This window comes from Dendropsophus ebraccatus, chromosome 4 (genome assembly GCF_027789765.1).
Source record: "Dendropsophus ebraccatus isolate aDenEbr1 chromosome 4, aDenEbr1.pat, whole genome shotgun sequence".
Classification (NCBI taxonomy): domain Eukaryota; kingdom Metazoa; phylum Chordata; class Amphibia; order Anura; family Hylidae; genus Dendropsophus; species Dendropsophus ebraccatus.
Window position 1 is genome coordinate 36,332,963 of NC_091457.1, and position 16,682 is coordinate 36,349,644.

General features: G+C 41.5%; 1 protein-coding gene across 1 annotated transcript; it reads left to right on the forward strand.

The window, feature by feature from the left end:
- Positions 1-272: 272 nt before the first annotated feature.
- Positions 273-16,005, forward strand: LOC138789584 (solute carrier family 22 member 20-like). Its single transcript, XM_069968307.1, has 10 exons — positions 273-659; positions 3,323-3,426; positions 4,038-4,192; positions 5,043-5,211; positions 6,093-6,216; positions 7,449-7,564; positions 10,736-10,950; positions 12,714-12,822; positions 15,151-15,357; positions 15,747-16,005. Exons 1-10 carry the CDS (start codon positions 273-275, stop codon positions 15,838-15,840), a joined length of 1,680 nt encoding a protein of 559 aa, XP_069824408.1. The 3' UTR covers positions 15,841-16,005.
- Positions 16,006-16,682: the final 677 nt, after the last annotated feature.

Below are 16,682 nucleotides of genomic sequence, written 5' to 3' on the forward strand. Positions count from 1 at the left end.
CTTACCGGGGCCCCCTCTAGTTATGCTCAGGAGATTTCCCCTACTACAATTACCTTTGAAAACCTATATAAGCTATGCTATTACTGCTACGGCTGTACTTAGTGCCCATGGACCGTGCATGCAGGAAAAATAAATTTTAATTGTCCTGAAATATAGATAAAATATACATTTTATTATATTTCTCTTGTTCCTCAATATTTAATGTTTAATTCTTTCTTTCTTTATCTCTTTGTGGTTCAGCCCTTGCTTTCCTTACAACATCTACTAGCACCATGGCATTCGCAGATCTGCTTGATCGAATTGGGGGTGTTGGCACTTTCCAGATACTCCACAGTTTACTATTGGCGTTTCCAGTCTGTATGGTGGCCTGCCACAACTTCTTACAGAACTTCACCGCTGCTTTCCCAAGGCACCACTGTGAGCCAAAACCTGGTCTTAACGGAACCGAGGGTTTATCCTACCAGGATATTTTAAGGGTAACTGTGCCCACTAATGAGATGGGTCACCCAGCAAGATGCCTGAGGTTTAAAGAGGCCCAATGGAACTTACTCAATTTCAGTAGCTCTTTAATGGCAAATATCAGCGAGTTGGAAACAGAAACATGTGTTGATGGATGGGTCTATGACAAGAGCGTTATAAGGTCCTCTATTATTACTGAGGTAAGAGTCCATGTTGATTGTCAATACATAACAGATTTAAAAGGTTTTTGTCTAATTTTCTTTACTAGAAACTTTTATTTCTCTTTAGAAGGAAGAAAGATTTATTGGTAGTGATTTCTGACAGACTTAAAATGAGTCACCAATGCAACCGGGCGGTGGGGAAAGCAAAATGTATGCTGGGCTGTATAGTTAGAGGTATAACCAGTAGGAAGAGGGAAATTGGGATCCCGCAATATAGAGCTCTAGTGAGTCCACATCTGGAATACTGTGTCCAGTTCTGGAGACCCTGCTCTGAGCGGGGCTAAGTGGCACAACTGCTATGAAGCCCCACCCACTTAGCACAATCTGCAGATGATAAAAGATCACTTTTTACTTGAACAAGCACCATTAGGTATGATGTAAAATAAATAGCTAAATTTACCCATTACACCTGTGTAGAGAAGAATGCAAAAAGGGGATGACTGTCACTTTAAGGATTTGGATCTGTATAGTTGGGAGGAAAGAGGGGACATGAAACCTTTAAGTATGTTAAAGGACTAAATAATGTTCAAGAGGGACGTGTTTTTCATTAAAAAAAAACTGAACTTAAGAATAAGAGGACACAGTGAGAGGTTAGTTGGGGGAAAGATCAGAAGCAACATGAGAAAATATTACCTTACTGAAAGCAACTTTGTACCCACAATCTAACCCTCCCAAACCCCTTGTACCTTCGGATAGCTGCTTTTAATCCAAGATCTGTCCTGGGGTCCGTTCGGTAGGTGATGCAGTTATTGTCATAAAAAAACAACTTTTAAACTTGCAGCCCTGTGTCAAATTGGCGTGGCCTAGAGTGTCTATTCCCTAGGCTTGCACCGCCACTCCGTCCCTCCTCCCGGCCCTCTTCAATCATTAGGAATGCCCCTGGGCAGCATTTCTGCTATTCATCACCTGTGTGAAAACTGTACATGAGCTTGATCCTTAACCCCTTTCGCACAAGGGCGTAACTGTACGTCCTCGCGCGGCTGGGGGAGTTCAGAGCAGGGCCGTATGGCGACCCCGCTCTGAACCGCAGCAGTCCCGGGTGCAGCATGTAGCCCGGGACCGCGGCTACATGCTGCACCGATCGCCGTGCCTGCTAATTAAGTCTTCAGATGCAGCTGTCAAAGTTAACAGCTGCATCCAAAGACTTACTGCAGCCTATACCTGGTGGTCTAGTGGGGAGGGGCGATCCCTGCTTCTAGTGCCAACCGGGGTCTGCGGCGTAATGGCCGCATTCTATTGCAGCAGCCAAAAGCAATAGAACACTGATCTCATCGATCTGTGCTGTATAACTATACAGCATAGATCTCAATGAAAGATCAGTGTGGATATACTAGAAGTCCCCCGGGGGGGCTTCTAGTATATGTGAAAAAAAAAAAAAAAGTTGTATTATTAATAAATAATCCCCTCCCCTAATAAAAGTTTTAATCACCCCCTTTTCCCATTTAAAATAAAAAATAAAATACAATAAACATGTTTGTTATCGCCCTGTGCGTAATCGCCCAAAATATTAATTTATCACATTTTTGGTCACATCAAATCCAGAAAAATTGTAATAAAAACGATCAAAAAGTTGCATATGCGCAATCAAGGTACCGATAGAAAGAACACATCATGGCGCAAAAATGACACCTCAGACAGCCCCATAGACCAAAGGATAAAAGCGCTATAAGCCTGGGAATAGAGCGATTTTAGGGAACATATATTTGTTAACAATGGTTTGAATTTTTTACAAGCCATCAAATAAAATAAAAGGTATGCATGTTACATATCGTTTAATCGTACTGACTTGAGAAACATATATAACATGTCAGTTTTTTTATAGGACACGCGGCGTAAAAACGAAGCCCCCCCAAAGAAAAAGAATTGTGTTTTTTCTTTCAATTTCACCGCGCATATATTTTTTTTCTGGTTCTGCAGCATTGAAATATGCAAAAATTCAGCCTATCATTGCAAAGTACAATTAGTGATGCAAAAAATGAGGGCTCATGTGGGTCTGTAGGTGTAAAAATGTAAAAAAGGAGGAAAAAACGAAAACGCAAAAACGAAGATTGACCTGGTCCAGAAGGGGTTAAAGCACCTGTGCAGTGTTCAGACAGGTGATGAATAAAAGAAAACGTGTCGGGGGCTTTCCTGGTGATGAGGAGGGCGGGGAGGAGGAATGGAAAGGTGGTGCAAGCCTAGGGCATAGACACTCTAGGCCACGCCAATTTGACACAGGGCTGCAAGTTTAAAAGTTGTTTTTTATGACAATAACTACATCACCTGCCGAATGGACCCCGGGACAGATCTTGGATTAAAATCAGCTATCCGAAGGTACAAGCAGTTCGGGGGTGTCAGATTGTGAGTACAGAGTCGCTTGAAAGAGTAGTAGATGCTTTGAACAAGCTTCCAGCAGATGTGGTTGGTAAATCTACAGTAACTGAATGTTAAGCTGCCTGGAATAAACATATCTATCCTAAGACAATTAGAAAAGATTTACTAAAAGACTAGATGGACCAGGTGGTCTTTCTTTGTCAACAATTTTCTATGTTTCTTACGGTGTGCAAGTTTCTTCTTTGGCATAAACTAAATAGATAACACAGCCACAAGTAGACAACTGTCCCAAACACTCCCTGTTATTTACCTTTTTTTTTTTTTTACAGTGGGATCTGGTGTGTGACCTACGGTCCATGAGACAGATGGCACAGTCTGTGTATATGGTGGGGGTTCTACTCGGAGGGGCTATTTTTGGAGGCCTTTCAGACAGGTAAATTTTATTTTTCTACAATGTATCCCTTCTACAAATTGAACTTGTATAACCAGCTTTTACATACAAATATACTTTATTGGCATTGATAAACCATCCTAAAATAGATGCAGGTTATGTTCACACAACGTAAGTGCTGTATTAATCACTGCTGTTGTTGTACAACAGCAACAACAGCCGTGATTAATACAGAACTTAAATTGTGCTGCAGGCTAAGGGAATCCTGGCCGGAGCGTATACACATAGTATACATTCCGGCCGAGATCACTAGCGGCCCCACAAAAAACTGACATGTCAGTTTTCTGCGGCCTCTATTCATTAAATAGCGGCCGCAGAGAACCTGTCAGTTAACACAATGCATGCTCCATTGTGTGCAGCGGGGAATTCGGATGCAGGCGCACATGGGTGCACCCGCATCCAAATTCAGAAGAAATGAAGATCATCCTAAACACTAGCCGTTCTGTGATCTGGCCAGATCACAGAATGGCCGATGTTTCACACCATGTGAACATGGCCTCATATTTATTAATAATGTATAGAGCATACAGCAACAGTCTGTCCCTATTTGTTGTACAGATTTTACTCATTGATCTTTTTTACACTGTTTTTAGGTTTGGTCGTAGAACAGTCCTCATCTGGTCATATATGCAGATGTCAGTAGCAGGGTCACTTGTCGCCTTCCTTCCCAACTTCCCTTGTTATGTGTTCTTCAGACTCATCAGTGGCATGACATTTTCCAGCGTATTACTCAACACATTGTGCCTAAGTGAGTGTTATCTTTCATGTCAATTATGTTTTTTTAGCTTGTACATCATCAAATAGATCATATGTTATACATCATAAACTGTCACTGTAGATCATATACCATTGATAAGTTCAGGTATTTACTCCTGACATAGGTATATTTGAGTTCTCCAAATTGTTAAGTTAAGGCAGCTGCAGTCTGCCGAAGTTCAGAAAGGACACATGAGACAACTCTGTGTTCAAGCTGAAAGACTTCTGTTTAATTGGGCTGTGATCGTGTTGTTATAAGCATAGATAAGGAAAAAGAAACAATTTCAAAATACACACCTTTTTCTACCAGCAGTTACATAGCCTGTCTGTAGTATTTCACATCTTGTCATATATATACTAGCTGAGAAACTGATGTTCTTGGCTTTATGCCCTGACGTAGCTAGTACATTCTCATAACTTTTTCAGGGCTGAACTAGGAGGGAGACAGAGGGAGCTATGTCCCTACACACTTTTTCTGCAGACTACAATCAATACAGAGCATTACAACATATTTTTACTTGCTGAATATAATTTTTCCCTCTTACAGAATCATCTTCAAACCCACACCATCATATTCTATACGCTATTACATAGACCATATACCATAAAATAGATCACATAGTATATCACATCCCAGATCATATACCATTACTATACATCAAATAGTATGACATAGATCATATATTATCACTGTATGGTCACAATAGATCACAAGTGAATTACCAACACAAAGAACAAATAGAGAGTGGGAATAGAAAAGTTGTAATGACCATACAGAACAAAACAAGTGACAATCCATACAGAAAAGATTCTCATTTCCTGGGTTTATTTTATCTTGGCAGTGTTAGAATGGATGCCAGTCAAAGGGCGCACATTGGCAGGCACTTTCATTGGTTATGTCTTCACTTCTGGTCAGATGGTACTGTCTGGGCTGGCATATGCAATCCGTGACTGGCGCTGGCTGCAGTTCTCTGTCACTGCCCCTTTCTACCTTTTCTTTATATATTCATGGTGAGTAATCCATACTTAAAACAAGAACTAAGAAGAGTCTGATGATGATTCTTTTTTTTGTTTATATGTATTTATTATTGTTACATAGGCAGCTACTACTATTTTTATGGTTATTTGTTAGGTTTTATAATCATGACCATTATTTATCACTCTATACATTAGCATTAGACATTATAAAATTGTGAACAATACCATATGAAAAACATTTTGCTGATGCTTAAAGGGGTATTCTGGGAAAAAAATACTTTTCCCCTATCCACAGAGTACAAGTACACCGGAAGAGCGATGTATTTTTTGCTATAAACTTTCAGACACAGAAAAGCATTTTTACTATGCTTTACTATTATTACTCACACTACTAATTTTCTATGACCATCTTGAAGGGAATCTCTCAGCTGCAATTCATGTTCCAGACTGCTGACATTGTTACATAGCTTTTAGGTCAATGAGACACATGGTACATTTTATATAACTATCTGTCCTTCCATAACATTGAAAATGGCTTTATTCTTTGGTGCCAAGTGCTGAGTGCTGTAACACCTGCTTACTCCTCCCTCCCATCTCAAGTCCTGCTTGAGTGACAGTGAGCATGAAGCTGTCATCCAAGCCTCAGGGGCTCAGTGATGCCCCTTTTGGAACTTAGCACTAGAGTATAAAAGATACCTTGTGTCCTTAACTATCTATCAGCTATCTGTGTCTGCAGTATAGAACGTAAATGCCAATGATTAATAACAACATATGTAACGGTTATTAGAAGAGCATTATTCTTTTCTAATGTAAGAACACCTAATGTGCCCCTTTGCACAACACAGAAGAATATATGTTATTTCCTTATATATTTAAGATGGCAGAATTTATTAATGCTTTATTTGTGGACATAGGTTCCTACAGGAGTCTGGTCGCTGGCTTATTCTCAATGGAAAGACAGACCAAGCTCTAACAAACCTGCGTCGGGTGGCAAGAATGAATGGCAGACATGAGGAAGGACTTAAATTGTCAAAAGAGGTGAGGAAAATAAGGAAATATTAAGGTTCTAATTAATACAAAGATACCTGCTACGTATGAGATACATATAGCAATTCTTATAAAACGTGCTGGGTGCACAAAAGTAAGGCCATCATCTACTCCACCCCTTCCATCAGAAAATTAACTTTTATTTAAATGTACATTTTTTTTTGTTAAACATTTATTTATATAACTTTTGGTGATTTTTTTTTTTTTTTACTATCTATATTATAAAATTTTATTCTGGCCACTTGCCCTAATAAGATGACACAACATAATACACCATTTACGATAGCTGATTCCAGAGCTCAGCCCCCCCCCCCCAAAATAGCTGGACCTCTGCACAGGTCATAGAGCATGCCTAGAAACTCGGCTCCAGACTATAAAAGATAAAAAAAGTTTCAGTGAATGAAAAATCTACTTGATACATTCAAGTAATGAGTTAATAAACTCAACAACATAAAGCCTCGTCATCTGACATGTTTATCACTATTTTACAATGTTATTTGGTCATTATTTTGTAGTTTTTGAAAATTGTTTTAAGTTATTATGGTACTTTGAGTAGTGTGTGATGGTTTTACAAGGACAGTCTGGTTCTATTGTCACCATATGGCACTGTTAGGCTATGACTGTGTATCTTTTTGCACACTTTTGTATTTTTGCTTGTCCTGTGGCTAAACATATTGCTTAGCTTTGATTTAACTAATGTATTATTACATTTGGGATATGTAAGGCTAATGGTGCATTTACACAGACAGATTTATCTGATTTTTGAAGCCAAAGCCAGAAATTGATGTGAAAAGAGGAGAATTCTCAGTCTTTCCTTTATGATCTGTTCTCTGTTTAGAGTCTATTCCTGGCTTTGGCGTCAAATGTCTGTCAGATAAATCTGTCTGTGTAAACGCACCCTATGGCTATATTCACACATTGTCATTTTAGACATCTGTCTTTTGATAATTATGTCTGCAAATACTGATCATGATCATTATTTGCGACCGTAATTATCAGAAGATGGTCTTTTGCCGTCAAAATGACAGACATGCGTGTGAACATAGCCTAAAAGTTTTATTTTTTTTTACACCCTATTACTTTAGCAATGATAGGCTCTTGCATTGTGATTAAAGGTCTGTGCATACAAAGTAAACTACTAAAACTATAATGTCAAGTCCTTTTTGTTTGCATTCCTTTTGTATCTATTACCATTTCATTTAAGCTGACATTTATACTTCTAGGAGGTGGTCAAAGAGATGGAAAAAGAAATCTCCAACAGAAAATCCTCTCACACCATACTTGATCTTTTCCGAACCCCAGGAATGAGACGTATCACAGCGTGTTTGATGATGGTCTGGTGAGTTTGTAGTCTTCATTCTTTACTTTGTGTGAAGTTGACAATCCCACTATGAGTATGTAATCACATTGAGGCTATGTAATCACATTGAGGCTATGTTCACACTACGTAATAGTACGGCCGTAGTTTATGCGCCTGTGAACACTGCCTATTGATCTACGGGATCCCGGCCGGAGCGTATACACATCGTATACGCTCCGGCTGGAATCCCGTGCGGCGCCGCAAATAACTGACTTGTCAGTTCAATGAATTGGGGCCGTAGGAAACCCTGTCAGTTTACACAATGAAGCGAGCTGCTATGGCCGCTTGCTTCATTGTGTGTTGTGGAAGGTTCTGATGCAGGCGCGTGCTGATGCACCCGCATCAGAACCCTGCGGCCGGAAAGATCATCCAGCCGGGAGCAGGGGGAAGAAAATGGGGTAGTGGGCACAGGCGTGATTACAGAGTAGAGTGAGGGAAACTGGCATAGCGGTGTTAAATGTGACGCCTGGAACTATTACCTACCAATCTACCAATCTTGTGGATGGGTGTCTTCAAGTTTAGTGCCTAGGGCAGCAGCAGCTGTTAATACGGCCCTGCATGTGTAGGGTTTATGAAGACGTCTAATTGAATGACTTTGCTAGAATTTATAAGATTAAAAAATCTTAATCAAATGGAAAGTACAGTGTTGTTGTTTTTTTCTATACATTTTCCTTTCCTGCCCAGCAGTTACTTGGTTATATGTCCCTGGGAAAGCTGGGTGACAACCAGTATGGCTACTTTTACTTGGTTGTCGTGTTTGGGGCAAAGGTATATTGCTGCTTTCTTGCAGCAACAAGTTACAACTATAACACTGCCATCTGGTTGTCATAAAGTACCTAACATGTAAAGATTAGATCATACTGGACTATTTTTTTTCAACCTGGGGCTATCCAGCAGTTTGTGCAGTGCTTCAGGCCAGGCGTGTGCTCGGGAAGTCTATTCATGTAAAAACGCTTCTTCTAATTCTACCTATACAATCCTATATTGACTAGGGAAACAATAAATCTAAGGGGAACGCCCTGGCCACCCCTAATTCATTACATTATGAAATTCTTTAAATGTAAAGAATTTGGTGGTTTCAGCCATCATGTACGTATTGTTTTATTTTTATTGCCTTTACTATTGTCCTTGCCAGTGTTGTATTGAGGAACAGGGGTGTGGCTAATGTCTCTTGGGCCCTGGTGCAAGAGGTCAACTTGGCCCCCCCCTTTCTCGATGCTATTGCTGTGTGTGTGTGTGTGTGTATATATATATATATATATATATATATTTATCAGGACCGATATTACCAATAATACCAGTATATAGGGAATATTATCACCATACATATTACCGCCATACTGTTACTAACCAAATCCTGTTTACTGAGACCAGTATTGCCAATATTACCAGTATACAAGGGGGAAATATTACCGCCACACCACCATATTGTTACTGACCAAATCCAGTATGCTAAATCAAATAAAACACAGTACCAGATTTCAAGTAACAAATAACATCACTACATACTGACTAACACCACCTCTGCTACTGACTAATACCACCACATACTGACTAACACTACCGCATACTGACTAATAACACCACACACTGACTAACACCACCGCTGCTACTGAATAAAATCCTCTGTACACAGACTAATATCACCTCATACAGTCATATAGAGGTGGACGCAGCTCTACACAGGCTCTATACACCATATACATTACTTTGCAGTTATATCAAGTGACTCACAGGAGACGTCTTCTCTGATCGGAGTTCTTCCCTTTTCATCATCTTCTTCATCTGTCCTGGGCCATTATGAGAACTTCTCCGAGCCGCGAATCCACAGAATCTGCCAAACAGACAGATTAGGCTCCTTACTCTGGCACCATCCTCATCTCTCTACACACTGTACATCTGTATTGGCCCCTTTACATCCTCATTTAGTAGGTAGCCCTGACACTATGTGATCCCCCTTATAGTACATGCCCCCCCTCTGTGCATGCCCTATTGTATACAGCCCCTGTGTAGTCCACCTTATAGATGGCCCCCCAATGTTTCCCCCTTATAGATGGCCCCCGTGTTGTCCCTCTTATAGATGCCCACCGTGTTAGCCCCCATATAGATGGCCCCCCATTTTATCTCCCTTGCAGATCCCCCCCATGTTGTCCCCTCTTCCTGCCCCTCCATCATCATACTACTACCTCCTTCATCCTCCTGCCCCTCCATTATCATACTACTACTACCTCCTTTCATCCTCCTGCTCCTCCATGTTTATATTAGTACCCCCTTCATCCTCTATCATCATCCTCCTGCCCTTTCATCATCATACCACTACACCCTTCATCATCCTCTTGTTCCTTCATCATCATACCACTACACCCTTCATCATCCTCTTGTTCCTTCATCATACCACTACACCCTTCATCATCCTCTTGTTCTTTAATCATCATACCACTACACCCCTCATCATCCTCTTGTTCCTTCATCATCATACCACTACTCCCCTCATCATCCTCTTGTTCCTTCATCATCATACCACTACACCACTCTTCATCATCCTCTTGTTTCTTCATCTGTATTTAAAACAAAAAAGCTATACTCACCTGTATGGTTTCTGTAGTCTGGAGTTTCCCGCGGCGGGGGGGCTTCCCACGGTGGGGGCAGGGCTTCGTTGGACATGGTTTCGCCGGGGCTGTGTACCTCAGAATTGGAACAGTCCCGGCAAAACTGTTGGTAACTATGCAGCACACACCCCAGGGAGCTCTGTGTGCGCTGGGGATGTTACTTCCAGCACAGGGAGCACGTGTAATAGACGCTCCCTGACCCGGAAGTACTTCCCCGGCGCACACAGAGCTCACTGGTGTGTGTGTGCTGCCGGGGATGGGACCGGACAGAGCTGGGGAGCCACAAGTCAGCCGGGGGCCCGTCCCAACTTGCCTCTTGTGATCGCAAGCAAAACATTGCTTGCGGTCACAAGAGGGAGTGGGAGGGGGGCAGTGCAGTGGCAAGGGGGGGCCTCGCGGGCCCCTCCTTGGTAGCGGCCCGGTCGCAGCGGCGACCGCGCGCCACTGTTGAGGAAGCATTAGGAGATATACTAGCGCTGACTGGCAGGTTCAGATACGAGATAATGTATGTCATTAAATCTATGTCTTATTTTTCATGCAGGTTTTCAACAAGTTTTGCTTATTATGGGCTCGCTATGGATCTACAGAAATTTGGAATCAGCATCTACCTCGTGCAGTTCTGTTTTGGTGCCATTGATGTGCCAGCCAAGTTTGTGGCAGCATTGACAATGAGCTATGTAGGGCGACGGGTGACACAGGGCACTTTCCTCATCCTTGCTGGTGCCATGATAATTGCAAATATATTCGTACCAGTAGGTAAGTTGAACATAAGAATTATAGTGTACTCCCTAATCTTAAAGGGGGTAAAAATATGTGTATCTGGCTTGTGCTGGGGGACCCGTCTCAGCCAGTGATTGGTGGGAGTGTGTTCATCCTGCATGTCAAAAGCAGTTAGTGGCAGCCAGCCAGGATCAGGCTAGGTAAGTATAGGTTTTTGTTTTGTTTTTTTTAATCCCAGCATGAGCTTAGACACACATTTTATTTTCCTAAAAAAAACTCTAATTTAGCATAGTCTATATATAGGACTACTTTGTATTTACACACTCATGCTCTTACCTAGTATTTATACTATGTGCTGTGTACATAGAGGGAAATTTACCAAGGTACTTGTGCTGTTTTACTGTGGTTTGTTGGTTTCTGTGGCTTAAGTTCTTTCATGTACTGTAGTTTTGTGTTGTGCATATTGTGTTTATGCTGTTGGCTTCTTATGCTAATTAAAGGGGTTGTCCAGGCTTAGATAAAGCTTTGTTTTAGAAACAGCACCACTCTTGTAGTTTGGGTTTGGGTCCATTGAAGTGAATGGAGATAAATTGCAATACCACACATAACCTGAAGGTAGAGGTGTTCTTGCAAGAAAGAATTTCTGACCTTTTTTGAAGACTTGCAAAATGTTGCGCAACAGCCAGGGGCGTTGCTAGGGTCCTAAAACATCGGAAGCATGGACCCCTTGAGTTGACTTTTGTGCACTGACGTTACACACACATACACACACTATATATGTGTGTGTGCGCGTGTGTGTGTATATAAAACTTTTTTTAAAGCCTATATATGATCATATAGGCTAGTATTTGAAATAGTGACTTGTGACTCACAGTTGACGTCTTCTCTGATCAGAGTCGCTTACTTTTCTCTTTAGTCTCCATTGGGTCCAAGCCATAACCCTTCTCTTCAGAATCTGCCAGGAAAAACATTTTAGGCTCCTTGCTCCAGCACACAGTAATTAGGTCTCCTCTGTGCCCTATATGCCCTATCTGTGCTCTCATATAATATAGGCCTTCTTTATATCCCCACATAGTAGAAGCCCCCCTTTCCTCTGTGTCTGCATAAATTATAGGCCTCAACTGTGCCTCCATATAATATAAGTCCCTATGCAGCAGTCCTCATGTGGTATATGGCCCCCTTTCTTGTGCAGAATCCACATTTAAATTATCCCCCCTGCTGTGCAGCATCACCATATAGGATATCCCCCATGTTGTGCAGCATTCCCCTATAGAATACCCCCTGCTGTGCACCCAAATATAGTAATAATGCTCCCTGCTGTGCTATCCCACATTGTAAAATGCCCCTACTGTGCTCCCCATTTAGTAATAATGCCCCATGTGCCCTCCATATGGTTATAATGTACCCTGCGGTGTCCTCCATATAGTAATAATGTCCCCTGCTGGGCCCCCATATAGTAATAATGTCCCCTGCTGTGCCCTCCATATAGTGATAATGTCCCCTGTTGTGACTCCATATAGTGGTAATGTTCCCTGTTCTGCACCCAAATATAGTAACACTGCCCCCTGCTCTGCCCTCAGTATAGTAATAATGCCCGCTGCTCTGCCCTCCATATAGTAATAATGTCTCTGCTTTGCCCCCATATAGTAATAATGTCCCCTGTTGGGCCCCATATAGTAATAATGTCTCCTGCTGTGCCCTCTATATAGTAATAATGTCTCTGCTGTGTTCCCATATAGTAATGTCTCGACACGAGACGGCTGCATCATGTTCTGCTCACCGCTGTGTTGTCTTTGCAGACATGAGAGTCCTGAGAACAGCGCTGGGTGCTTTGGGGAAAGGTTTTTGTGCTTCAGCATTCATGTGTGCCTATCTGTATTCTGGAGAACTTTTCCCTACTGAGATAAGGTAAGCCCTGCGGGTTTATAATGGGGTCTATGGAGAAAAGGGGAGCAACTGAGGACTTTCTCCGCAAGTAAGATGTTCCTTCTGAGACCTAACCGGCTGTTCATAATCTTAAAAATTGTAATGAAAAAGAAAAAATGGCAAAAAACATTAGGTCTGAATAACATTAACAAAGGAGTAAGTTCAAGATACTGGGCCTCAATACAAAATCCATTATAGGGCCCCTCACTATTTGTCATGTATACGTATAATACTTCCTATTTGGCATCCCTTCAGACCCCAGTGCCTGAGTACAATTGCTGCATCCCCTATATCTAAGCCTCTGAACAAGGGTATATGTACTATGAGGATACTTAGCTTGGGAACCAGTGTAAGGCTTATAATACAATGCTGCTGGTCAAGTGGGATTTATGGTGAGGCGAATCAGCACGACACAAAATAGTGCCTAGTCTCTGCTATGTACCCCACTGTCAAAACATAATTCTTTTTGGTGACAATCATCTTTGTTATTAAGGATGAGCAAACTGAACCGAACGAACCAGATTTGTTTTAAGTTCAGTTCGGTACCAAACAACGGTGACGCAAAACTGTACTTTTTCACAGAATAGACCAGGATACAAAGGATTATTACTCCAATAATCCCTTGTATCCTGTTTTTCTGTGAAAATCAAAATGTGTGACGTCACCCCACAGCCCCTGAAGTGCCTGAGCACGCCAACAGCTTGACAATGTTTTGCCAGACTTCACAGAGAGAGGTTCTCCATATTAGATAGAGAGGGAAAAGAGATAGATAGCCAAACAACTAGATAGATAGATAGATAGATAGATAGATAGATAGATAGATAGCCAAACAACTAGATAGATACAGGGAGAGATAGAGAAGGAATAGAAAGTGTTAGTGAGAGAAGCAGGAGAGAGGAAGAGAAAAAACCAAGTAGCAAGATCCAGGGAAAGCTAGATATATAAGATAAGGTGATAGGGAAAGAGACTGAGAAATCAAGAGATAGGTAGAGAGAGGGAGAGATAGACATCTAAATAAAAAAAATAGTGAGATCTAGGGAGAGATAGGGAGATAAAAAAAGAAATAGGAAGAGAAAAGTGAGAAAAGAGTCAGGAAAGGTAGCATTGAACCAGCTCCTGTCCTGTGACCGAGAGTATACGCTACCTACACGTTGCTGCTCAGTTGGGTGCCGGCAACCCCGTTTAGCTGCAACAAAAAAAGCTTAAAAAAAGTTATAAAAAAATTAAAATTAAAAAAGTTTTAAAAAATAAAAGTTTCTTTCTCATAAGCTGTTATAGGTGAAGTAACCTATAGCAGCAAAACTTGTTTAAGCCCTCCATAGAGTGTGAAGCTAAGTCAGTACCCCACAATACTTGCCTGGGTGCAATCAAGTGCTGCCTCCTCCTACTCCTCAACTTGTCTCTTCTCAACAACACTGGCCTGGGTGCAATCAAGCGCTGCCACCTCCTCCTTCTACTCAACTTGTTTCTTCCCAACAATACTGGCCTGGGTGCAATTAAGTGCTGCCTCCTCCTCCTCAACTTGTCTCTTTTCAACAAAACTTTTTTTTTTCACTATTTTTGCACTTTTATTCACTATTTTTTATTATTATTATTTTTTCACTATCTTTTTTCACTATTTTGGCACTTTTTTCATTGTAATAGCAACTGCAACTAAACAAAACTATACCCTATCGGACTCCCACTATTGTAGCTGCAATTATTCAGCCGTTATAGCAAGGTTCGTTTTAGGTTCGGTTCGTATGAATCCGAACTTCACAAAAGTTTGCCAGATCGAACCGAACTTTTCAAAAGTTTGCTCATCCCTAATTGTTATATTATGCTGCGTTTACACGGAATGATAATTCGCCCGATCGTACAATTAACGATTTCGAAGTAACAATTTTTTTTTATAACGATCAGCGTTTAGACGGAACGATATATCGTACGGAAAATAGTTTTGCGATCGCTTAAACCTATCTCGCACACAGGAAAAATCGGTGAACGACTGTTTACACGGAACGATCTGCAAATTTTTTGCAAACAACGATTTTAGAACATATTGTAAGATCAAAATGAACGATTTCTCGCTCATCGCTTGATCGTTCGCTGTGTTTACACGTACGATTATTGTTCGAATTAGATTGTTATCGTGCAAATTGCACGATAACCGTTCCGTGTAAACGCAGCATTAGGGTATGGCTATATTAGGCTAAATAAGCAACATTGGAAGTATAATAAAACTGTGCTAAAGGCCACACATATAAATAAAGATTTTATGCAGCCAAATCTCAGCGTTCTTCATCTTACCATCTTCCTTATTTACTACAGGCAAACAGGTATGGGATTCTCGGACATGAATGCTAGAGTCGGGTCCGTGGTTGCACCAGTGATTCATTTAATTGGAGATCACATCCCCATTCTGCCAGCTGTCATCTTTGGCACGGCTCCTGTCTTATCGGGAATTGCTGCTATTTGTCTGCTCACCGAGACTTGCAATCAGCCTCTGACTGACACCATCAAAGAGGTTGAAGAAAGGTAAGTGGTCTATGGAATAACATTTTTATGGGGTAGCATCAACCTTAAAGTTGGGATAACCCGAGCATCCATGGCAATAAATGGATCACCAATGATCCACCTGAAAGTGCCATTGATCACCTTCACATCAGCGGAGTAATTGTTGGACACACATACAGTATATCATGTAGTATTGACTGTCCTAATGGATTATAAGCATAAGGGCTTATCACTTATCCCTTATCTATAGTGTAATCATTATGGGATATCCAAGACATTTCTGCTCCAATACACTACATATACTTTTCAAGGAAGTGAAGCCAGGAATGAAAAATCTTTTTGGTACTCGGCTATTTGTTCAGGCTTAAGAGCAGATTATTACATATGCTTTTTTGTTATTTTTTCCTCAGGAGGCTAAAACTGATTTGGATAAAAGAAGATGAACGGAAAATGGAGCTTGCATTACTATCCCCAATACCGGACCCCTTAAAAGACACAGTATGAAAACGTTCGAAAGTCAGGTCTCATGATAACATTACGCACCAGATCTGGCATCAAATACTCAACACCCCCATGTTGCGCATTGACAACTAAATCATCTATATTAGATACTAAAGGACAATGGAACCAGTGACGGATGTTACCTTACTTTTATACCTAAAGGGGTATTCCACGTTATTTTGATATTAACTCTACTGATTTGTCTTGGAATATAATTAATATATCTCATTGGTTTCTATTAGAAATTTTGCCTCTTTCTCTGAATTTTTACATTAGTCACGTGGTTCTGTGACGTCACCGACCCGGAAATGTGGTGACTGGTGGCCTTTCAGCTGAGTTTTATCAGGGCAATTGACAGGCACTGTGTACCGAGCAGGAAAGAAATGTCTCCTGCCTCACACACACACAGAGCCTGTCAGCTGAGTGTGGCTGCTTGCAGATGGTGCCAAGACAGGGGCCGGCGCTGCAGCACGATTACACCGGGGGGTGAGTGATCTTTGAATAGGAATGATTACATAGGAAGGTGGTCGGGGGATCAGTGTGATTATAGAGGAAGGAGGGGGGCCGGGGGATCAGTGTGATTATAGAGGAAGGAGGGGGGCTGGGGGATCAATGTGATTATAGAGAAGGGAGGGGGGTCGGGGATCAGTTTGATTATAGAGGAAGGAGGGGGGTCGGGGGATCAGTGTGATTATAGAGGAAAGAGGGGGGCCGGGGAATCGGGATGATTATACAGGAGGTGGATATGACCTCCTTCACACTGACAGGCCCGCCCTGGAACAGGGTGTCATGTGACGCCCCGTGTGCAGGAAGGGCCGTTTGTAAGGCTCTGATAGCCAGAGGCC

What these genes read in the sequence shown, in the direction of transcription:
- LOC138789584 (XM_069968307.1), top strand. Translation starts at nt 273, where the DNA reads ATGGCATTCGCAGATCTGCTTGATCGAATTGGGGGTGTTGGCACTTTC. An exon ending in GGTCCTCTATTATTACTGAG is followed by an intron (nt 660 to 3,322) that starts GTAAGAGTCCAT and finishes TTTTTTTTACAG; the next exon opens with TGGGATCTGGTGTGTGACCT. An exon ending in ACTCAACACATTGTGCCTAA is followed by an intron (nt 4,193 to 5,042) that starts GTGAGTGTTATC and finishes TTATCTTGGCAG; the next exon opens with TGTTAGAATGGATGCCAGTC.